Source organism: Numenius arquata, chromosome 2, assembly GCF_964106895.1.
Source record: "Numenius arquata chromosome 2, bNumArq3.hap1.1, whole genome shotgun sequence".
Classification (NCBI taxonomy): domain Eukaryota; kingdom Metazoa; phylum Chordata; class Aves; order Charadriiformes; family Scolopacidae; genus Numenius; species Numenius arquata.
In genome coordinates, this window is record NC_133577.1 from 33390162 (window position 1) to 33413918 (window position 23757).

At 50.1% G+C, this 23757-nt stretch overlaps 1 protein-coding gene across 1 annotated transcript in view; it reads right to left on the minus strand.

The window, feature by feature from the left end:
• Nucleotides 1–10175: 10175 nt before the first annotated feature.
• Nucleotides 10176–23757, minus strand: part of MDGA1 (MAM domain containing glycosylphosphatidylinositol anchor 1) — a 143516-nt gene continuing 129934 nt past the window's right edge. The window contains exons 15-17 of the mRNA XM_074168643.1: nt 13189–13319; nt 12090–12198; nt 10176–10742 (exon numbers count right to left, since the gene is read on the minus strand). Of these exons, the coding sequence (XP_074024744.1) occupies nt 10651–10742; nt 12090–12198; nt 13189–13319 (332 nt within the window). The 3' untranslated portion in view covers nt 10176–10650. The remainder of the gene's footprint in view (nt 10743–12089; nt 12199–13188; nt 13320–23757) is intronic.

A 23757-nucleotide genomic window follows, 5' to 3' on the forward strand; every position in this document is an offset into this window, starting at 1 on the left:
GGCTGCTGGCTTGTTTCACACCTCCTAGTTTTGGAGCTGCTGCCCCAGCTCCTGTCCTTGTGGGAGAGGTCAAGAGCAAGGGGCAGAAGAAGCCAGCAGCTTCCATAGCTGCAGGCCTGGGGCAGGAAGGAGAGGTTTGGGACAGGCAGCAGCAGTGCTGGGTAGGGGCACATCAGGGGAGGGCTCTGCGCTGCCCACCCCATGCTCCCTTCGCAAGGCTCCCCCAGCACTAAGTGCCCTAAACCTGCCTGTGCTGTGCCCTGTGCCCAGCCACCGTGGTGGGCTTTCAGCAAAAATAAGAAGCCTTCTGCAGGGACCTAACCAGAGGTTTTGGGAAGACGCCTGGGTCAAATGCTGACACGTACCTCAGTGTTAGGCAGCAACACCAGCTCCCCCCTGCCCCAGCAGTGTGAGCACAAGCTGCAGGCTGCACCTCTCCATCCCCACCCAGCACAGAGGGACACGCAGGCTCACCCACTCGAGTACTGCAGCTTTATTTGAATGAAACAATCCACGTTGAGAGTCTATAGGTTACACAGCGGGTGCGTCAGGGTTGGGGGGAGGTTGGATGAGGCAACGCTTATAAAACATCTCACCCTGTTTAAAAGGTTCGGTTCAGTCCCATTGTGTTTTGTGCTTTTAACATTGTGGACAGCTTGGTATCATGGCAGCAAGAGGGTCCCAGTTCCGCTTGATGACAGTGACAGCACTCTATGAGATGTGGAGCGGGACGGGACAAGACGTGGTGGCATTGAGGGAGGTGGGTGGAGAATGGGGCTCTGTATCAGGGTCCTCACCTGGGATACCGATGGGAACAGAAACAAGAGACACCAGAGGACCCCCACCATCCTCCATAATATCCCCAAAGACACAGACTCTGTGTGTAGCTCCTTTCAGGGGGTTGTTTCTAAATGCTTCTGGCAGGTCAACATATAGTTTCTACTGGCCTTGGTGACCTGCAAGCATGAGGGTGGCTTAGTCCCACTGGCACTGGATCCCACTGAAGTGGCTCACCGTTGGGCCTGAGCTGGTTCTCCCTGCCCCTCGCAAGCTGGGGACAGGATTTTTGTGTGATCCCCTTCTATGGGATCCATGTCTGGATGGGATGAAGTCTGCTGCTGATCTCTCCAGGCTGGAAATTAAACACTTCGTGAGGCTAAGTATGGAGAGGGGGGATGGAGTGAGGAAGAGTGTGGGAAACACTGTTTGATGCTCACTTCTGGCCAAAGGCAGGAGGTGCCGCAGTTGTTTCCCCAAGAGACAGTTGTATACTGGGGTGATGGCCCCTTTCCTCCACTATGTGCACTGTGATACAGGCAAGATGGTTCTGGCTGGGAAAAAGGACCCAAGCAAAACCATGCTGGCACCAAATTTTCCATCCCACCTAGAGGTAAGAGATTGTCTCCATGCTGTCAGGCAGGGATGTGATGAAAACCACAAAGAAGAGACATGTACCTGTAGCATCCACAGCTTTTGGGGAATGTCCTGAGAGATGAATGCATGCTGTGGAGCCCTCCAGGGTGAGATGATGGTAAATCTAGAAGATCCCACGAACTGGGAAAATAGGCCAGGCTCATCTGTTTGAAAACACTGGCACTAACCCACTTTACCCAGTGTTGATGCCACCAGTTACATCAATGCACTGAGAAGCTGGGAGTGGGCAGCAGAGAAGGATGAGCATCAAGGTTTGATGAGAGGAAAAGGTCACCTCCAGCAAACTCTGAGTCTTCTTATCCCAGGATGTTGCATACCAGGGCCTCCAGGAAACAACCAAATAAATGCACACGAAAGCTTCTTTGGTCCAAGTCTGTAAATGCTTTCCTCCATCAGCATCTGAATTTTCCCAGGGAAACAGCCAGTGCTCACAAGTCCCTCGCTGATCAACTTCTGTGTGGTACATGCTGCTGCCTATACAAAACCCCTAAAAATACTGACCCCAGTCAATGCTTGTGACATTTCAAAGACAGAACAAAATTGATTTTCTTCTCTCACCACAATTTAGGCGCTGTCTGCGCTGACCATGCTGCTACGGCCTCTCCTGGCTGTCGCTCTGTTTATTGATACCCATAGCTGGTTCTCAAGATCAAGGCCCAGTAACACAAGATATACCAAACGCCCCCACCTTGGAAGGTGCTTAGGGTGGGAGTGTGGACAGTGAGAGAAGGGAAAGGTGGGGACTGGCTGGAGATGATGCTGCCTCCAAAAAGGGCTTTCAAGTCCTGTCTCGTCTCTGCTGCATTGCTGGCAGCTGCAACACCCCCACACCTCAGCACTCAGTTCTGATCCCTTTACAAGCTGCTAAGATAAACACCTCACCAGCGCTGGACCTACACAGTGCAAGCAACACCTGGAAACAGCTTCATCTCAGCACCACATTATATATCACAGTCACCAAAAGAAAAACAGTTGGTGCCTGCCTGCAGTGGCTGCGATGCGGGCAGGGAAGCGGGGCTGCCCTCGCTCTTCGCTGGTTTGGGCTCAGCCTGTGCCCCGAGCAGCTGTAACGCTGAGAGCAAAGGACTCACTGCTGACATCTGGCATGTTCCAACTCCTACCTAGGGCCTGCCTTTGCTGATGGTCTGAGGCACACCATAGTTATGCGAGTTTTGAACATCCAGGAGCAACTCTCCATCACAACAGCTGGGTTTTAAGCAACTGAATGTCACATCGCCGCCTGAATGGCAGGGCCAGAGCCCAGCTCCCTCAGACACAGCAGACCTCCGTTGGCTGGCAGCAGCAGCAGGTCTCATTTTCCTGCAGACCTGGCTGGCAGACAGGACGTGTGCATATGCAGGGTGGTGGAGCGGTCAGACACCCTTCGCCTGGCTCAATGCTTCAGGCAAGTACCAGCTCTGTGCGAGGGCTGTCCAGCTGCCACTGAATTATGCTGATTTAGGCCACTCGGGGGTTAAAAAACTCCCCTGTAAGCCAAGCATTCATAGCCAAATTCCCCTTTAGGACAACAGTTAATGGAAGCACAAAATTTTACCTCCTTCCACAGGAACAAATGGCTTATAGGCCATCCTAAATCCATGCAAACCCTGGATTTACCACAGACCTTCACAGCTCTCCACAAAACCCTCTATTAACCCAGCTCTCCCTTTGCAACAGCTGCCAGCAGAGACAGCACCTCTCTCTCTCCCCTTCCCTTGTTCTCTGCCCTGTGCTGGAAAACCCTCCCCAAGAAAGGCAGCAGAGGGAAAGGCAGTGCCCGTGTGCTGGGACCTGAGCACTACCTTCCTTTGCAGCTTCCTCAAGGGTTCACCCGTGTGGGCATAGTGGGTTGCTCCGCTTCTTCACGCACACACCTGCTGAGGTTCTGGAGCTGGATTGGCAAATATTACTAGTACGGGATCATCTGAGAAATCTGGTCTAAGGACTTTACTTTCCGTCACCTAGCATCTGAGCAGCTGCAGGACAGAGACTACTGTCTGCCACCAGTGAAATGAAGGGCAATGCAGCGTGGAGCGTGGCTTTCCCTTCTCCTTTTGAAGAATAGCACGAACATGCCCTGTTCCATCCTTTCAGCCACCCACGGGGCTGTTGTAAGCCCTCTTTTGCCTTTGAGGATGTGACCTATGCTAGACCCCTGATGGAGCCAACACATGCCCTGAAGCACTCCCATCTTCCCGCTCCACAACCACCACCCAGGCAGCCTCACCAGCCCCTCAGGCTGTGCCAGGGCTTGGGGGAATGAGATGGAGAAGGTGCCAGACCGGATGTAGGTGATGCAGAGCGTAACAAGTGCCAGAGGCAGTTATGAGTGGGACTGAACCCCTCCATCCCCAGCAGCCACACAGCACAGGGACATGGTCAGCCTCGCTAACCTGCTATTGGTCCCTGGAGCTCTGTCTTCTTTTGAAGAAGAAAGCTTCATGGCAAAGCAACTGAGCATGCACCTCATACTCAACCCAAGGTCTAGATGTCAGTCACACACCTCACTCAGCCAGAACAGTGTAGGGTGGCATGGCTCTTCCATGGGCAAGAGGTGGCCTGGAGACTGCAGCTGGCTGCAAGCTGCATCTCTGCCCTCTCTGGAAAGGCTGGGTGAAGGTGGCTCTGGGCTGCCCTGCAGTACTCCTTGGGATGTGTAAGGCTTCCAGGGCAGAAGTGGCTGTCTCTGGTTTGATGTGACCATACCAGGCTGTAAGCAGCCATCAGACGATCCCAGAGTTCCCCCACAGTGGGCTAGGTGGTGGCAGATGGTGAGTCAAACTAGCATGTGTCTTAGTCCTAAGGGGAGTACTGAAAAACATATATATACCATAGCTGCTATTTGGGATGCCGAGGGTACTGGGGCTATTCAGCTCCCTGCTGGAAACCGCCAGCCGCCAGTTATTACCATGGAGTGTAAATTGGGTCCTGTTAAAATGCAATTTCCAGAGCTCTCCAGCACTTGTTTTTCTGCAAATGCCTTTTGTCTGCATTAAATGCCTTCCCAGGCTGAGCGGGATGAGCAGTTATCAGTGGGACTAAAGCAAATACAAATGGTGGCAACGCCTGGCTTCTCCTGCAGCCTGCACAGGGTCCTGCTGCTGTTGGCTTGGTGCCTCTGTGAACAGGGGTGCACCCACGTTGAGAGCAGCCTGGAAAAAATCACGTCAGGGCACTTTAGTGGAGAAAGAGCGAGGGACCAAAACTGGTCTCTGCCAAAGTCAGGAGTGTGAGAAGGCCTCTCTTTTGCACAGGAGGTACTCTCAGTGCAACTTCTTGTCCTCACTTAAAAGCAGGGTCCTGCTCCCTGGTTGCAAGACCTGGGCACCATCTCTTGGCACTCTGGTACTGTGTCCCACCGCACCCAGCTTAAAGCACAGAGCCCACAGTGATCATAGAATGGTTAGAGTTGGAAGGGACCTTAAAGATCATGTAGCTCCAGCCCCCCTGCCATGGGCAGGGACACCTCCCACTAGACCAGGTTGCTCAAAGCCCCATCCAGCCTGGCCTTGAACACCTCCAGGGAAGGGACAGCCACAGCTTCTCTGGGCAACCTGTTCCAGTGTCTCAATACCCTCAGAGTAAAGCTTTTCTTCCTGATATCTAATCTAAATCTCCCCCCCTTCAGTTTGAAACATTTACGTCTCATCCTATTGCTATACTCCCTGATAAAGAGTCTCTCCCCATCTCTCCTGAAGGCTCTCTTCAGGTACTGGAAGGCCGCTGTAAGGTCTCCCCAGAGCCTTCTCTTCTCCAGGCTCAACTCTCTCAGCCTGTCTTCACAGGAGAGGTGCTCCAGCCATCTGATCATCTTCCTGGCCCTCCTCTGGACCGTCTCCAACAGGTCCATGTCCTTCTTATCTTGGGGGCCCCAGAGTGTGACATGTCCCTCCATGCTGTTGCTAGGCCATCCAAAGGCACCCAGGAGGCAAAGGGGTCCTGCAGCATTTCCAGGGAAAGATGGATATCTGCATGGATCCGACAGACGAAGGGGACTGAAACAGCAACACCCTGAAGCAGCAACTACCTGACCTCTCTGCTTGTCTCTTTGAGTGTGGTGAGGTGACACCATTTACCTCACCTCGGAGGGAAAATGCCCTGGTTCCACTGCCTGGGGCAGATGCAGATGGGGTCCCTCAGGGCAGCGTGAAGGACCCCCTGGCTACTCCCACAGGCAAAACTCCCTGCCTCAGCCTTGCCAAGAACTAGGGGGGAGCAGGGCTTGCTCCTGCCAGCGCCTTGCGCAGGGACCGTTCAAGCTGGAGACAAAACTCAGGGTAATGATGGTGTGACGGAGGGATGCTTCTCCTGCCAGCACTGCTGGCTGCTCCCAGTCACTGTCCCTCCCAGGCCGAGAAGGGCAAGGCACGAACCCAAAAGCAGGGTGCTTTTCCTGGTACAGAATGATTGGGACGGGCTGAGAAGGAGGAATCCAGGCCCTGCTCATTCTCCCTCTGGTATTAAAGCATTTTCCTGTTGTTCTGAGTAGTGTACCCACAGGATTTTGTATAGAAAGAAATTAAATTTTTGTACTTTGAATAGCAATAGGGAATACAATGCGATTTGTATCATGTTTACTACATGGACTCGATGATCTCTGAGGTCCCTTCCAACCACTACGATTCTGATTCTGATTCTGATTCATACATCCATAAATTATTCTTGTGAGAAATTTACCAGCCTAAACATCTGAACTCTCCCCCTGCTTTTTCCCTGATTGCCGCCCTATTTCCTTCCAGAATAAAGCTACTTCCCAGAAGGAGGGCTCCATATCACTGCTGGTACAGCTGCTCTTCAGGCTCTGCCAGGGCAGCTCGACACACATGCCAATCGTAACACTTCGCTTTCGGAGTTTCCAAACCGTCGGTGCACTATGCAAAGTTTTTCCATACAGATGAAACATTTTTTCACTCCCATACAGCTGAGACAAGTTGTGCTCAGGCATTCCAAATTACTTAACTCCACATCAGATGAAACATATTAGCTCCATGGCTTTCCAGCGGCTGATCTACGTGGAAGAAAAATAGCCTATTACTATCAGCAACCTGAAGTTGCTTCTCAGAGCAAGTGGTAGGAATTGATGTTCATATTGTTAAAAGCCATGGATTAAAGTCCTGTTGATGACCTGTTATTGGGACTTGCACTGAACTGTGGAAAATTATAACAAAAAAGTATATTTTTCAGAATACAATGAACAGCTACAAAAAGAGGTTTCAAATGAAAGTTTCTTTGTAAGCCCCACTTGTAACTACACAGTAGCACTCCTAATATCTACAACCTATACCCAGGAGCCTGCACACTCACATATTTTCTGTTTTATATCCTGAAAAAAAAAAGAAATTGAGTATATGTCGGCTAACACCCACACAGCATTCTTCCTAATGTATTTCTACAACTACCAAGCAGAGGTCTCCTTGTAAATAAAAGCAGTCTCTTAAATTTATATTGCACTTTTCTTCTGCAGGGACTTTCATACTATGTACAGGAATAATCTCCACCATCACTGAAATGCAGCCACTTCTGGAGTGGAATAAAGCAGCTACTCGATAGGCACAGACCGACATAAAACATCGGGAAGAGAAACATAATGTACCCAGTTGGGACTACAACAGATATTTAAGAAGACAGTCTGTAATTAAGTTTAAGGACTGTAATTTAGCCAGAACACTGTGAAAAGTGTGAGGGGATCTTTAATTGCAAGGGGTAAGGAGCATGGCTTTATATCTCACCTGGGATGCATTACCACCACAAGGAGAATTGCCCCCTCAAGCATGGGGCTGGGTTAGTAAACTTCTTATACCACTGCCCCCAGAGAGGAGGGACATTGCCTGCTCCCCCACCCCGTCATTGCACAGCTTCTCATCATTGCTGCTGAAGTGCCTCTTTCCTCTGGTACGCTCTCAGCACATCTGCCAGGGAAATGAGGTCCTTCCTTTCGTCTTCAGTACTTCTAACAAGCTGAAGCGCTTGGGTTAATGACTTTCCCCCAAACTCACCACCAGCTGCTTATCAGCCAGAGATAAAGGAGCAGAGGTCTAGGTGGAAAGGGGCTCCCTGAGACTTTTACTGAAGCTGATGGGCCTATGCCTGAGGACAGGAGAAGGCTTCACCTCTGGCTGGGGTGATCTTCTTGCTCTGCCCTGGACCCAGTGCCACCAACTGTCTTCTTGCCCACTGTGCAGTGGGTTGGCTTGGTGACGCACTTACATCCTCCCTCGCAGGATCTGCCAGCAGGGCATGGACACCCTCCCTGCAGGTGTCCCTTTCTAAAAACGTGGTACCCCTTTGCTGCCATTTGCCTCATAGAAAAAGCTTTGTCCATGATCCTGAACCTTCAGGCTGCACCTCCGTTGCCACCAAACATCAGCAAAACGTACTCGTGCAACCCTGGCCAAGCAGCCAGTGGAAGCAAAGCCACAAAGCTGTCTGCCTCAGAGCCTAGAAGGTGAGATGGTTGCCCTGGACTATCTCTTACTGATGAGGAAATGCTCGTCTTCAACTTCTGCCCAGCAAAGCACTCTGGAACCAGCAACATACACAAATGTTTTGCTGCTGAGATCAGGAGCCATTGTGAAGCGCTCAAGGACCCCTGGAAAGAAGCATCTCTCTCCTAGGACTGCAAGCAGACTCTTATCAGGATGGAGGTGATGACTTCTGGCCTCCAAAAAACATGGAGGAAAGGAAGAGCATCAGACTGAAAGAGCTCAACTAAAAGATGATGGTGGCACTGGCTGCCCATGAAAATGGCAATAGACAGCAAGAAGCAGAATCGCTTTTGGCACCCACAGCATCCCACAATGCTGCCTGGTCCTGGGAGACAGATGCAGGTCTCCCAGTCAAATATTCACTGTGATTGAGGTCTAGGCTCTGGAGGGAGAAGTTGAGACAGAAAAGACAGAGGGCTCATTCTTGGAAGTGAAGAAAAGCAACAGGAGCAAGGGAGACCCGTACCATCCCCTCTCACTGTCTTGAAAGGCCCCCTGTGAAGGAAGTCACCTCGTCCCTCAGAGCTGCTGTCCTTTCTCTCTCCAGTGGTGAACAAGGAACATCAGTGCAGATGAACTCCCTTTCAGGAGCTAGGGACAGCTGGGTTTTAAGACTTCAAAGTGGATCTCTTGGGAGTTAAATATGAGCTTTTCCCCTCCATCAGTGGAGGAAATGAGGCACCAGCTTTTGCTGGAGGCTGAGCAATGCCGGAGGCAGGTAATACATTCAGGTGATTTTAGACAAAAACAGTTGTGTCAGAGAAGCTGATATATTAATCAGAAATGTGGAAGGAGCCATGAATTCTGGGGGCTCTGGTGAGATTGCTTATCATTCATCTGTGGTGCCCCATACACAGAGTTTGAATGGGGTGTCCTTTAGGAGGAAGAGTCCCACTTAACTGAAATACCAGAGCGTGGGCTAGCAAACCCCAGTCCACAGTCCTGTGGAACTAACTCTGCCCTGTGCAGGGAGATAACTCATGCCCAGAGCTGCTTCCAGTTGCAGCAAAGCTACCACAGCTCCCGCTTGGCCAGTGCAGGGCAGACCCTTCTCCTGGTGGTTCATCTGGAGCAGCACGTGCCTCCATGCTGAGCAGGTCAGGCCAGACCTGCTGCAAAGAGACATCAGCTTTACCCTTCCGTGATGTCAGCAGGAAAAAGGCCAATTTCCCCCATCCCTGTCTGCTCCCCCATTCTTCAGTGGCAAATGGGGCCACAATTGAGCACAAGCCCCTCTTTTTGGATCAAGCTTCCTGCCTTCATCCTTCTTGGGGCACTTTCCTGCCTGTTCTACCTTTCAGGTCCTTCGCCCACCACTTTGGCAGTGGAAGCTGAGTGTCTGCAAGACTGCACGTGGTGACAAAATTCAGCCACCTCTCCCCTGAGCAGCGATGCTGTTGCCGCACTTTGCCCACTCTGCAGCTAATGCACAATGCACTGTGTGTGCTAAAAGGCCTCAGAAGGTGAGAGGGCAATGAGCTGCCTGAACTGCTGGCCCAGGGGCTGGGTCATGGGCACGGGACTTGCTGTCTTGCTGAAGAAGGTTGAAATGCCTGTTTCTTCCCATAATCCAAAAAGCTTGAGGTGGGGGAAGCTAAGCAACGGAATAAAAGACCAAAATAAATAGGTAATGAAAGAAAGGCAGAGAAGCAATTCTGGGCTTAGGGCTGAGGCGACTCTCATCCCAGAGTTCACAGATGGAAGCCAATGTGCATCTGCTCCCCCCTTCCCACCCCATCCCAATCCCCCCACCCCATCCCTCAGCCCCACAGAGACACCTTTCTGCCTGCAGCTCAGACCTGCTCTCAGTTTCTCCACCCAGCAAGAGGTGCTGAGAAAGAGAAAGAGGCGCTCAGAGACCAATGCTGCAGCCGGATCCAGCCGGGACTTCTCCACCACTCAGTGTCGTCCATGTGATGGGTCCATTCCTGCTCCATCTTCTTCAGGCTGGTGAGTGAGAAGCACAGAGTGGTGCGGAAAGGCCAAAGCAAACCACACAGGGGCAATTAAATACATGAGAGCCTGGAAGATGTGGATGGATGGAGACACTGAAGCACATGCGGTGCGAGGCAAGATACTCCGGCCACCGGCACCCGGGGTGGCTGCTGCCCCACGGTCAAGGCCAGCGTTACTGCAAGGAGCTGCAGCTGGAGCGGGGCAGCCCCAGCCAGTGGGAGAGCATGGGGAGACAAGGGGAGTACTGCGGTATATCATCCACTAAGCTGTGGGCTCTGCAGTAAAGAAGGTAACTGTTCTGGTAGAAATTTGTGCTTTAATATATTTTTGTTTGTTTGTTTGTTTGTTTAAAACAAGTTCCCACTTCCCTGAGGAAGCCCTGTCCGACATTCCCGAGGAAACATGGGGGTGTTTTTTTCCTCCTTCATTTGCTCTTCATGTTTCTTCATTCTTATTTTTTGTCTTTCATTCCTTCTTTTCTGTGTGTTTCTTTTTCTTTCCTTCCTTCCTCACTCTCTCTCTCACTCTCTCTCTCGTGCGCGTGCTTTTAAAAAATTTTTGTCTTTATTTTTAAATTTTGTTCTAGACATTATGACTTTCTCAAGGAGTGCTCCAGTTCTGAACCAGATCCCTTTGCGTGGTCATGCCTGTCAGTCTTTGGTAACATATGGACACTTTGGTGTGCCAGTGAGGAGGGGAGGAAGAGGAGCAAAGGTGGCTGAGTAGGAAAGGAGCAGGAATGTCTCGGTCCGAAGACAGGAGCGCTCACTTGCCATCATCTGAGCAGCACGTAAAGGAAGAAAGTCAATGGGCCACAAAGACAAGGGCTGTGCAGGATGGGGACACCGCTTCCTGGAAGAGCAACCGCTGCCAGCCAAGAAGAGAGAAAAAGAATTAGTGATGGGAACAGATCCAGACCTCGTCAAATAAGTCTGTGCACATCAGTGTCATAGCCTTTCCTCCCCCCGGTCCCCTGCCCCGAAACACGAAGCACCTCCCAGATCTATTGGTAGATCTTTCTAGCCTTCCCTGGACATTCTCAAGATTTCCCAAAATTATTTCTTTTCCAGCTCAGGAGAAAATGTTGAGTCTGAGTTACTGTTGCAATCCAACCCTCCTTTCTTCCCCAGAAGATTCCACTTGAGTCAAAAAAAAGGTTCTGCTTGTCTTTTGGTTACAGCTTGGCCATTCCAGGCTGAAACACACCTTTAACTACACCTGATATTTTGAAAATTTTAGGGTGTTCTGACTTTTTTTAAAGTTTTGTTTCCCCCCTCACCTTTGGAGTAAAGAAAATTGCTGAAAGTGACTCTTCCTCAACAAGTTTTTTTCCTTCGATAATAAATAAGAAAAATTGAACCTTGCTCATGAGTGCCTGTCTGGCTCTGGTTTGCGTGCTCTGAACATCTGCTCTCCTGCCCACCTGAGGCATGTTATCAAAGGCACAGGCAGGACTAAGGCACAAGGCCCACCAGTGATTCCTACCCAAGGACTAACACCTACCTGCTGCTTATGCACCTTTCTATGGCTTCAACTTGTGGTGCACCTCAGTGAGAGTGGGATTGTCTCCATTTCTGCAATGCTGGCACCAGGATGATGTGGATGGACTGGAAAGGGGCTGGTGGGATTTAGCTCAGGCACTTGCTGTCAGGATGGGGAGGGATGTGATGTACAGCTCGGGTAGCTTACTCCCATCCTGCATGGGCAATACCCTGCCTGCCTGTGCCTCTGCTCAGAGGGCAGTGGGAAGAAGCCCAGCCCCCTCTGGCTCCAGGCCCCAAAAGGCAGATTTTTTTTCCTGGAGAGAGCCTGACTTAATGCTGCAGAGGCTGTTAGAGCTTGCAGAAGGTTTTTCCCTTTCCAAAGCTCCCATAGCTAAGGTTTCCAGGAAATGAGATATTGCAGAAGCCTTTAGCTGCTTGGGGATGACACCTCCAACCCAACATACTAATGCAGACTTCAGCATCCTGGTGTCTGGCTGCACAGTCCCTACAGGATCTGGTTGTTCCTCTCAGCTCCTGCTAACTCACAACTGTAAAGAACAAGTTCAAGAGTCTGACAGCCCCTCTGCTGACTCCTCCTGATGGAGTCAACCATCTTGTTGAGTCCCACCAACATGTCAAAGGGCTCTGAAATTAGCTGCACACCCCTAGCACATGCATTCATGTATCACTCCCACCCACTCGTTTTCCTCTGAGGCACGCACACGCTCACCCTTATTCGGTCCAATTGGCTTCCTTGGACAGTCCCCCTTTTTCAGAGTGACATCATCGATAGCAATGTCCCCCTCGTAGCTCGTGCCCCGGACACCTTCGAAGATGATCTGCAAGCAGAGCATGGGACAGAGTGCAGCGTGAGGCTGCAGTTGTGGAGGACCCTTCCTGAACTGCGGAGCTCTGCAGAGGTGAGCAGGGCACAGAGCAGATCTTATCAGACCCCCAAGTGAATGATTCCTCCCTGTTTCTCCAGCACTCACAGGATCCGGAGAGCTGGACCTCACTGCTTATGGGACCAACCCCTGTGTGCTGAGAGTCTGTAGAGTAATAAATGAGGAAGTAGATCTCTGCTTTATTAAATGTGCTGCACCAACAAACCAACCAATACTGAACAGCTCTTGCAAGAATAACAAATTCTTATTTATTATTAAGTACCCAAAATCATGCTGGGCATTTTACCACAGTGCCACAACTTACCAGCCTGCACAGACCCACCTCCCACAAACAGCCCTGCAACAGCAAAGTAGCACGTGGGGCAAAACCATCAGCAATAAAGCACCCAGTAACAAAGCACCCTAATTCCCAGTTACGCATAAACGACTTGATGAGCAGATACAGAGTGCCCAGTTCATACTCACAAGCTGTCCCACAGTCCTAAACCAGGGGGACAGTGAGGGTGGGCTCTTGTAGCATGTGCTAGAAGACACCTCTAGCCCTCAAAGTCACTTTACACCAACAGGCCAGCGTCCCCCAGCTGCTCAGCACCAACAGAACTGTACTATAGTCTTAGTACCAGAAGGAGCTCTTTGACAAGCAGTTTCCAGGCCAGAAACAATCAGAAAATTTATAGTGTCAAACTAATGCTTGCAGATAACAAAGTTGGATGGTTTCAGAGAGAAGTGGATTTGATTTCTGTGCATCCGCTAAGCTCTTGCCTGGCCCCAGAGACCCTGGGGGTGGAGAGCTCCCTGTGCCCTCCCTGTGTCTGACCAGCCCCTGTGCCACGGAAGCAGATGTTTGCTGGGAAGTCTCCTACAGCCTGTGGCACGTGGACAGGACAGGTGGCAGGTGGCTCCTTGGCTGTGGACCTGACTTACCTGGAAGGGCCCGGGTGGGTTGATGGGCACGTGTGCTTGCTGCCACATGTTCCCCCGGTTCCCACTGAGCGACCAGACCTGGGTGTCGATGGCTCGCTTGTTCCGCACGCGAACTAGCAAGTTCAAGGAGCCTGTAAGAGAATAACCAGGTGCTGGGCTGGCCCCCGGCGTGGCTCTGGGGCTCACCCTCAAGCCACAACTCTATGCCCCAGCTGGCCCAGGGACAGCCTGCAGAGACCCAGTAGTAGTAACCTTGGGAGGGAGCTAGCTTTCTCCTGGGTTGATGGGCAAGTGCCCCTGGCAATGTTTCATCCATCTGGGTATTCCAAGGGAGGATACAGACCCAGATGAAGACAGTAAAGACAGGATGAGGAAGAAGCAGTCTGTAGCATGGCTCGGGTGGCACAAGAAGGGGGTGGCAGAAGTGCCAGGTGCAAGTGACCTCCAGATGCATCCCATCCAACCTCCTGCTTGAAGCTGTCTCCAGCTGTACACCAGGGCAGCATGGCTTTGCCTGGCCAAGTCTTGAAATCCTCTGAGGAAATCAGCTTTTCCTGATGGCCATTATGAACCTCCAGCGCCGCCAGTTGTGGGTGCTGTTCCCTGCTATATTGTCTAATACTACTGATAAGACTTTGGCTCTATTATCTGTGAAATTGCCCTTCAAGCAGTAAGGAGCCAAGGGCTGATAGCAGTCTCCTCTTTGCCAGACTGAACAAGTCCAGCTCCTTCAACCTCTCTTTCCCAGAACTTCTGCTCCTGGCTCTTGACCATCCTGATGCCCCTCCAGTTGGACCTGCACCAGTTTCTCCACACCCCACTTGAACTGGGGAGCCCAGGGGACATGTTTTCCTCTCCCCATTCACCACTAACACCTGATGTATGCTATGTGGCTTACAGCCCTCTCCCTGCCCTGGCCCTGGCCGTCAGCTGCAGAAATACAACCTGTGTCCTCAGTTGCCATTTGGCCTGGAGGCAGCCTTGGAGCAAGCAGCTGGTCTTTGCTGGTGCTGGGTGGCACTGCCTGTACCTCACCGCCTGTACCATCCCAGCCCCATGTTTTCGGAGGGACACAAAGACCCTGTGAATCAACACTGACTTCAAGATCTTTCAAACAAAGCAACTCCCAAAAGGTTTCATCTGCCATTAAACCAAAACCAAAGCCAACAAATCTCAAAGCATTTCCAGTTCTCACTTTGCAAACAGTGTCACAACCCCCTACTCTCCACCCACAAATGAAACCCTCGGAGTTTGTCTTCCTGCAGCATCTTTTTAGTAATCCCCTCAGATGACTTTTTTTCCTTTTTTTGTTTCAGTGAAAAAACATTTTTAAACATTCACTCAAGGTTGACCTGAAACACTTTTTCTCTTTTTTTTTTTTTTTTTCAATTCAGCTGGCAAGCCAAAAAATCAATCAGAACTCTAGTCACGCTGCTGCTCATCAGTGTTTCTGGTCTCCATACACAGACATATTACACCTGAGAGCAGAGAGGCAATAATAACCCTCACTTACATGTCCATAGGCTGTCTGCGCTTGGGGTGCTGCATTCCCGCCTGGGTACAGCCTTCTGAGAGGCAGCAACAAGAGGAAGAAGGTGGAAGGGACAGAGAAAGAGGCTTTCCTATATAACCTCCTTCCTCCATGATCCCCTGAAATTCTCCATTCTTGGCACATCAGCCCTGGGGGCACTGTGTGAAGGACAGGGACCTGGAAGTACCCCTGCAGAGCGCCTGGCTGTCAGAAAGTGAGAGATACATCACAGGGAGTTCAGAGATGCATAATAAAGATGATGAAATGTTTAGATTCTGAGTGGCTGGCTTACAAGAAAAGGTTAAAAGAATGAAATATGTGTATAATTTAGTGAACTGTGGAAAGAGGGGCATGTTATTGCCTGGAAATATTCATAAGCTTTAGCACTAAGGCTAGCTGAGAAAACTAAATGAAGGCCTGACAGGGCAGGGAGAGCGTATCCAATTCCCTTCCCCGCTGGTACCCAGATTGGGATGCACACCACAACCCAAGATGAAGAATGCAATAACTTGTTTCCCTCTCTTTTGAGACCAGCTGGCAATGCGCAACTTTGGGGAGACAGAGGTAAACAAGTGCAATCTCCCTCCTGAAAACACGGTGCCAAGGACAAGAGAAGTCACTATGGGAGCCTCTGGCAAAACCAGCTCTGAGCCGCTGGCTTCTTGGTGTCCTTCCTGCCCTCAGGAGCTTCCTACAAGGGAACGTCTCTCTAGAAAGGATACCTGGTCCTCATGGAGGTCCTTGGCCAAACTGGTGGCCCATGGAGGAACTACATAACCCCATAGATCATTGTCAACAGGAGTGTGTTCAGAGCAGCTGATTACAGATGCCAGAGCCGGTGAGGGATTGAGTGTGAGTGAAGAATTAATATGAAGCTGCTGGCAAGCAAGAATTAAAAACAACCCCTGTCTATTTTATCCTCATTTGGGGACTTGCCGCTAGGATCTGCTGTGCAAGAGTCTGGCTGAACAGCCAACACTGGGACAAATCAGGCAGCAAATGAACTTTGATGCCCCAGGAAAAAAGTGAAGGCGAGATAGAAAGGGACCCAGAGAAGCATCTGGAATGCAAATTAGTGCCCCCAAAGCACTGGCTGTGAATGCCTGGCCTAAACCCAAACCAAGCCTGAGCATATTCTGGCTGACAGCTCCATGTCCTTGCAGCATCAGGAAAAACAGTTTTAACCTTTTGGCCCCCGAATTCCCTAACAGAACAACACTGAATATGAGCAGGCATTCTTCAAAAGGTTTGCAATTGGAAAGGAAGCTCCTTTTATCTGCCCATAACATGCAGTGTTTCACCACCTCTGTCTACACATGGAAAACAAAAGGTCGAACCAGCTGAACAACATGCCCATGACTGTCTTACAAATCAGTCAGAGTTGCGAATGGGAGACAAATCTCATCACCCTACGTTCAATACCTGCTAAGTTTCCCAGCCTCAGGAACCACACCACCTCCCTTTCCCAGTAATGCTGTCACTTGAAATTTGCTTCTGGGAGGCATGGCAGAGTCTCCAGGACTTCAAACTAAACATGGATGAAGCCTCCACTCCATCTGAACTGGGTCCACAGTGCTGCAGTTGTTAAAGATTGTGCAGGTCTTCTACTTTATTCCCTTCTATCACGTGTCAGTCTGACACAGGCTGCCGGTCAAGTTTAAGGGCAAGTAGCCTGCGATGGAGATACTTTAAAATGAACCTTCAGATCTGAGCTCCAAGTACAGCCATAAAATGTTGCAGTCCTGGACTACAGAAAGCTCCAAGTCATCTTTCCAACTGCTCAGAGTTTCTTTATCTCTGTTTTTCAGCCTGGCCCCAAAAGCTAACTGTGGGATGGAACAAGAGTTGCAAGGCTTTGTGTTTTTCAAGGGAAAGCTTTGGGTTAAGTCCATTGCCCTAAAATCAAATGTTGTTTCCAGGATCCCACTTACAGTCATGAAAATCCATAGATTAAGTCTCTGGGTAAAAAGAGAGGTGGAGCCTATGTAGACATTGACATCCGTAGCTCCTGATCTTTGGTGAATTCACACCTGCCCACACCCACCTCCATGCAATCTAGCAATACCCATCTCATGCCTTATTAACTATCTTCACTCCCTGTGTAGCTTTCAGCCCGTCACACAAGTTCAGACCAAACCAGCCACCTGATGCTTGAAAGGTGCCCCTCCTAGAGCACAGACTGTATATCCAAATCCCACTTTGCAAGAGGTGGTCAATGCATGGTCCAGGCATGTCTTGGGTGTGAGAAGCCCACTCACAGCTGTGAACTGACTTGCCACGTGATCCTTAGCAAACTGCTTTTACCTACTTTTATCTGCTGAAGTGATACTATGATAATAATGAAGAAGGATAATAACACTCACTCACACTTCTGGGGAAACACTTCTGGGGAAATCCAGAAACATAGCAAACATTTTACGAGACCTGAGAAAGAAGACACTACGGAACAGAAGTGCCTGAGCTCTTCTGCCTTTCCTATGGTCACAGACCGAAGAAGCAGCAAAGTGGGACCTGCTCTCCAACTCCCATGCCTCCATCAGTGGAGGTATGAAAGGCCCATCTGGGATGTTCTCCAATGCCAGCTGTTGCAGCCACCCTTTTTGCCTGGTTTTATACTAAAGTCAGGCCCATTTTCCTGTATCAGAGTCCAAATGCAGCTGGCCAGATTTGTTACCTATTTCTTTTGTTACCTATTTCTGTCTTCCTCATGCCCCCCATCAGATGTGTCTGGCGTTTCCTAAGGGCACCTGCTGGTGAGGCATACACAAAAGCAGGCCATTGATCTGCTGCTAAATCTCTTCAGCTGACCAGAGACAGACAAACACAAGAGAAATCCCAGGACACCAGCAAGCCTGTTGTTACCTCTCCCCATACAAGGCAATCTCTGCATTTGTCTTGTAATCTGTATTATCCCTTCTTCCCAATCAGAAAGGAGAATAAAGGCCAGTGACAAGCGATGAGGAATCAATTACAGGGAGAGTGAGCCATACCTTCTGCTGGCTGCCTTTAAGATCAGAGCTGGCATTTCAAAAGAGTGTCACTCACACAAAAGAGCACCAGCTGGGCTGCCAGATAGAGTTGCCCAAGGGATGCCTTTAAATGTTACCTTCTCACAACAAGAAAAGGTCTTCTCTCAGTTTCCACAGGATGGGGACTTCACTGTCTCACTGAATAGCTTTGTAGATCTGGCAAAGCTGGTGCAGGCTGTGCTGGGAGGGTGGCAGGGTCTGTAAAGGCAGGGCCGTGGGCACAGTCCATGCGGGAAACAGAGGTTTCCTCAAGAGCTCTCTATGGGGCAGCTGGGGGGGAGTAAATGCGGGGTGATGGGTGGGGAAAGGCTGCTGCCTGCCGAGGTGGCGGCACAGCTCCGTTTGCAAGACTTGGATGGAGGGCAGGCAGCTGGAGTGGCTGGGAAGCGAAGGGAGGATGAGGTTGCACACTGAGAGACAGGTGCTGTGCCAAGCAGAGCAGAGCTCCATGGGATGGGTAGGGAAGGCTGTCGGGATCCACAGCCAAGAGCTGGGCTGGCCACAGGCTTGCACACAGTCGGGTTTCACTGCAACTCCCTGCTGTGCTCCCGCAGGATCCCTGCTCTGACATGGAGCGATCTCAGGAGATCAACTATCCATGAGGAATCCTCACTGCAATCCCAGTTTAGGTTCTGCACCCAACTGGGAATCCAGGGCTGAAAGCTCCTGTGGAAATTCCCATGGCTTTTCAACTGCAGGCAAGACAGATTGAGATAAGAAGAAAGAAATGATCCACGGCAAGAGATGTCCAGTGGATGGGAAGAGTTATATCAAGTGGAGAGGACTCCGCTTATATAGCCTGGCAGGGTCACTTGCAGACCCAATATGAGGGCTAAAACCAGGCCAGGGAAAAAAGAGCTCTTACCTTTAGAACAGGGGCTCTGAGCACTCCCTTAAGTGTGGTTTAGCATAACACCACTGATCACAAACTAAAAACCCAAAGCTTAGTGCAGGCAAATCCCAGGAGTGAACGACAGTCTTCAGAAAGAATCTATTACTGTTCATAATCCCCACAACAAATGTCTCTCTCCCTCTCTCACTTAAATGGATGTTAATGAATAGCCGTCAGTGTCAGGCTGGTGTTCTCAGTTACACTGCTGTGGGGGAAAGTTACTGCTCTGAGAGCTAGAAAGCAGAGGGTGGAAAAACAATTGTAGCACACGCAGAGATGGAGAAATAATATCAGCTTGTACTGACTCATAATTTCTAGGAATGTAAGTTGTCTTCGTGCCATGATAGGATGTATTTACCCTTTCACAGTCTCTGATGCTGCTTCATACATTAACATATGCGGAGTAAGACAATTAAAGCTTCTCAGCTGCTTTCCACTTGTGATTACAGAGAACTTTATCTCTCCGTGTCTTTAACTGATCCCAGCTTGGTGTGGAGGGTCTCCTATGCCACAGGGTCACTACGCAGACCCCTTCCTGCAGCCATTGCTTCAGTGACTTCAAAGCAGGAGGGTTCAGAGAGCTTATCAATAGTGAGAAAACGGAGTCTTGATCATAGTTTGGAATGTACTACTATCCCACCTCTACTCACGAGGCATCCCACCGGCTTTAGAGAGGCGCTGAGCATGTTCAGTGCTGTGCCACAGGCTGGCTAATTGCTATGGGACATTCTCTTTCTGCTTCATTACAGCGAGGAGGCTATAGCAAAAGGGATCAGGGGAATCAAAGCCTCCAGTTACCTGCTGTGGCTGGGACTTTCTGGGGATATAAACAGCAATATGGTAAGTTTTGATTGGCAACGTTTCCCCTATAGCAAACCTGTGAAAATTACTTATATCTGACTACAGGGAATTTTCTTTGGGTTTTCCTGTGGATTTAAAAAATCAAAGAAACAAACACACTTCCACCCCTGACCTCCTAAAACACCATCAAATGAGGATGGGCTTGAAGCAATATCCCCTGACATGGCAAAGCCAATTGCACAGATTGATCTATGATCCATCACTTTCTGACCTGTCTGGCATGCATATGAATTTTGGGATGGAGGGAACGGACCAGCAGAGAAGCAACAACACTGTGCTGAGGAAAGTGGACATGTGGCTGGCAACCGGGGGGACACATGCTGGTGGCAGGGGACACCTGGGGCATTCAGGCAGTGGGGTAAATGGTCATGCCTGCCTCACGATGAGGAACGCGAGTGCTAACAGGAGGAAGGCAGGCAAACTACAGCTAGAGCTCCTTCTCTCCAGCATATCCCCACCTGTCTGTGTATATGGAGACCAGATGGTGATATGGTAGAAGCAGACTTGCAATGGAGCTATACTTGAGCTCTTTTGCTCATTTGATCCACAGTCTAATTAGAGAAAGTGTTGGCATAGAAAGATGAATGATACAAGACTTCCATCTTTGATGCTGTGTGTACAGAACAAAATCCTGCCACCCCTTTTCATGGAAAATTACCTCAGAGGTTGTTTGCAACCAGAAACAGGCTTTCTTAGTATGGATCACAGCATGTGGTTTAAGGAATTCAAAAAAGGAAAAAAAAAATATCTCCACACTCCATAGCATTAAATTAATGCTATCCCAGAAGAACAAAAGCCCATCCAATATGCAGCCAGAACAGAGCAGAGGGAGGGTACAGAGTCTGGCATTTAGAAGACAAGAATTGAGAGTCCTCGGTCTTTTCACCAGCCTCATGTCCGATTCATTATGCCATCTTGCTTAAACCTGTACTTAAACATTTTGCAGGGGACAACGTGGACAGACTATGTCCTTCCCTACAGGACAGATGAGGTGCCTGACTCCCAGCCCCAAGCCCAGCTGTGTTTACACAGCCCCTGAACGCTGCCGTGGGCAGCAGCTCTGCTCCCACATGCCAGGTGGTCGCACTTCTCTGTGCCCACAGCCAGCACACAAGCCACCGTGGAAATCCACAGCAGACCTGAGCAGCTGGGCTGCCATATCCATGGGACCAGGCTAGGTGCAGGTTCCCTCTGCTGAGCCGTGGTCCCACTTGCCTTTAGTCCAGACGCTCAGCCTAAGTCACCAGGTCCTCAGTTTCCCCACACCTCCTGGAGACCTCCTGCCCTCTGTAGGCAGAGGGAGGCAAGCAGGCAGGATGGGGTCTACCACTCTCCCAGCTTGACGGGTGTTGTTTACAGCCCAGCAAAGGGGAATACAAATGACATTTTGAGCAGAGTGAGTCTCCAAACACTGTGCTCCATCATCTGTCCCCCTCCCTTTCCAAGCCCGGCAGGAGAGCATGTGGCCAGCCTGTGGGCACCAGCCAGCCTTTGCAGAGCTCGCTCTTATCAGCCCCATCTCAGTGGACACAAACGCTCCCCAGAGAGATGGTCACTGACCCACGTCAATGGGTCTGGGGAGTATCCACTAATTTCAGGGTGAATGATGGGAAGGACCTTAATGCGTGCCTCTACTTGCTTAGCAAGCAGGCTGGTGCTTGGGCTGCCTTGCTGGTCTCCTTGCCCCTTAGCAGCCCTGAATGTGCTGCCAGGCCCTGTTCTGCATAGTGGTGCTCCCTCATGGGATGGAGATCCCCCCTGGGGTTCATCCTGCCTTGCTACACCCCCTCTCCGCACTGGCATACGCAGGACACTGTCAGAAGGTAGAAAAGCTCCCATTTGCTCTGTGTCCTCTCTGCCATGGTGATTCACGCTAACACTCCAGCTCCTTGTGTGAATCTCTCCATAATGAGAATGTGTGACAATTTACAACATCTGTCTGTCCATACACCTCTCTACACAGAGATTCTTTCTCACGGGATTTCTCGCTCTTCAGGAAATACCACCAGCCCCGAAAGGGAGGAATTTGCATTACAAGAAAAACCTCTATATTTGTTAGAAATGTTTCCTGTTGTTTTATACCCCAGACCTGCCTCGACAGCTTGTCTTATCCAGAGATCATTGTAAAGGTTAAAGATGTGCATCCTTAGAGACCCCTCCCAATCTCTCCAGCCTAAGAAGGAGAGAGACGGATGTAGCTGTGCAAAGAAGTCCTCTTGGACATTCTGAGCAGAACTCCATCTTTAGAGACTGAGATTGTATCATCCCTTATCTAGGGCTTGCCCTTTTGTTCCTAGCAAGGATCCCTTTAGATTAGAGCATCTAAATTAATGCTGAACCCCAGAACGGACTGTGTGGATTATGGTCTTAAGGCCCTACAGAGGGCAGATGCCAGACCATGATTTCTCATTAAAAAGACAAAGTCCAAGGCAGGGCTTGAGACCTACTCTGGTGAAGTAGCTGTGAAGATCCTCCCTAGGCAGTAGTGCTGGCCAGCCCGTGGACAGGATCATTATGCTTGCTCTGTACCTCAGGCGAGTGAGGTGCAGCAGCCCATCTGTCTTCCCCTACGATGTTTTCTGGAACCAAGCTGTCTGAAGGCAGCCAAGCAGTTCCTTCCCTCTTACTTTTGCTGTACCTGGTGGTCACCAGAGATGCTGGGTACTACCTTAGGGAGGAGAGGCCAGCTTGGGGGAAAATGGGAGTATGAGGAATGTAGCAAGAAGGAGACCATGTGTAGGCAACTTTTCTCACCAATTTTGCAGACTCAAGAAGCGGAGTAAACCGTAGCTGCTGTGCGGCCTGCTTGCTCCTTGTTCACCCTCTGTTTCGTGACATGCCCAGATGACTCCAGGCAAATGCTCTCTTCTCCCAGCTTTGATAACGGACCTTTTCATCTTTGCCACCAGAGACAGCTGGGTCCTTTGCGCGATTCATGTGCTCAGCTCTCAGACTGAGAGCACGCACTGTACTCAACTCTCTCAGATGAGCTGAAACAGAAGTCTGCTTCATAGACACTGCCAGGTTTAAAAGAGCACAACAGCCAGACGGGGGAAGGCTGCCTGCTTCCCTTCTGTGGGCAGGCTTTGCAAACACCTCAGCCAGAGAGGAGGAAGCCTCCCAGAGCCCCCAAAATACAAGTGGTGTGTGTGGGAGAGTTCCTGAGAAAAACCCTGTAGAAGCAGATGTACTTATGCTGAGGAAGTCTTTGCCTGTCTCTTCTCTATCCCTCTTAGCAACCTATTTCCCCATCATCTCCCAGTCTGTGGTCTTTCAGTCCCTGAAGCCAAGCACAGGGCAGCTGCACGGCTGCAGGGCTTGGAGCAGATGGGCTGTTTTAGTGCGATGCTGAAGGCAGCAAGACAGCAGGAATGAGCAGCTGAGATCACATATTCTTCCTGTTGAACTGAAGACACCACTCAAAATCTGTTCTCTGGCCTCCTCCTCTTCCTGACCCAAGGAGACGTGAGAGGTGAATGTTTCAAGCCTGGGAAGTGGTTTGCTGCAGGAAGGCTGTTAAGAGTAGGCTGTGTTCCCAGCTTTGAGGCAGGATGCATTATAGCAAGAGACTCCTTTCCCATTTCATGCCTGGCTGTACTTTCACCAGAAAACTTCCAGGGGACTGGCTGAGACAGTGAGACTCCCAACCTGGATCTGCAAACTCCATCATTTCAAGTGCTGGGGTGCCTCTCATCCCTGTAGAGCTCTCTTTGGGAGAGGCAGTCACTCCTGGAAGTAATGGTGATAACTGACCCTTGTTGAACATTTTTTGATTTTCTGGGAAGCATTTCAATGCATATTACAAAATCATGTGTTTTTGAAGTTCAAGAACAGATTGGGATTGCACAAGTAGCGTAAGATAGTTGTGCACTCTGCCCCCCCAGCCTTTACCCTGTTAGAGCACCCAGGAGGGTCTCCAGATGTGCACCTGGAATGACCAACTTCAGTCTCCACTTGTACTTGTATGGCTCTGGTGAAATAGTTAATGGTCCATGGAGAGAACAGAAGAGTGACCTGGGAGTGCTAAAGGAGTAGTTGGGTATGCACTAAGAGCTCTCATTTCTTCTTAAGTGTCTGTTAAGTTTTGTATCTAGCAATTTCAGGGTCTGAATAATTGATGGAACACCTGATGCCTCAGGAGACACTCAGGTTGCAGTATAACCTTACAGCTACTCAGCTTTGCGCAAGGCTGCTACTGCTGCTGCTGTGAGCCAAGTCTGAATGGAAAGACGCCTTGCTGAAAGCCTCGAGGAAGG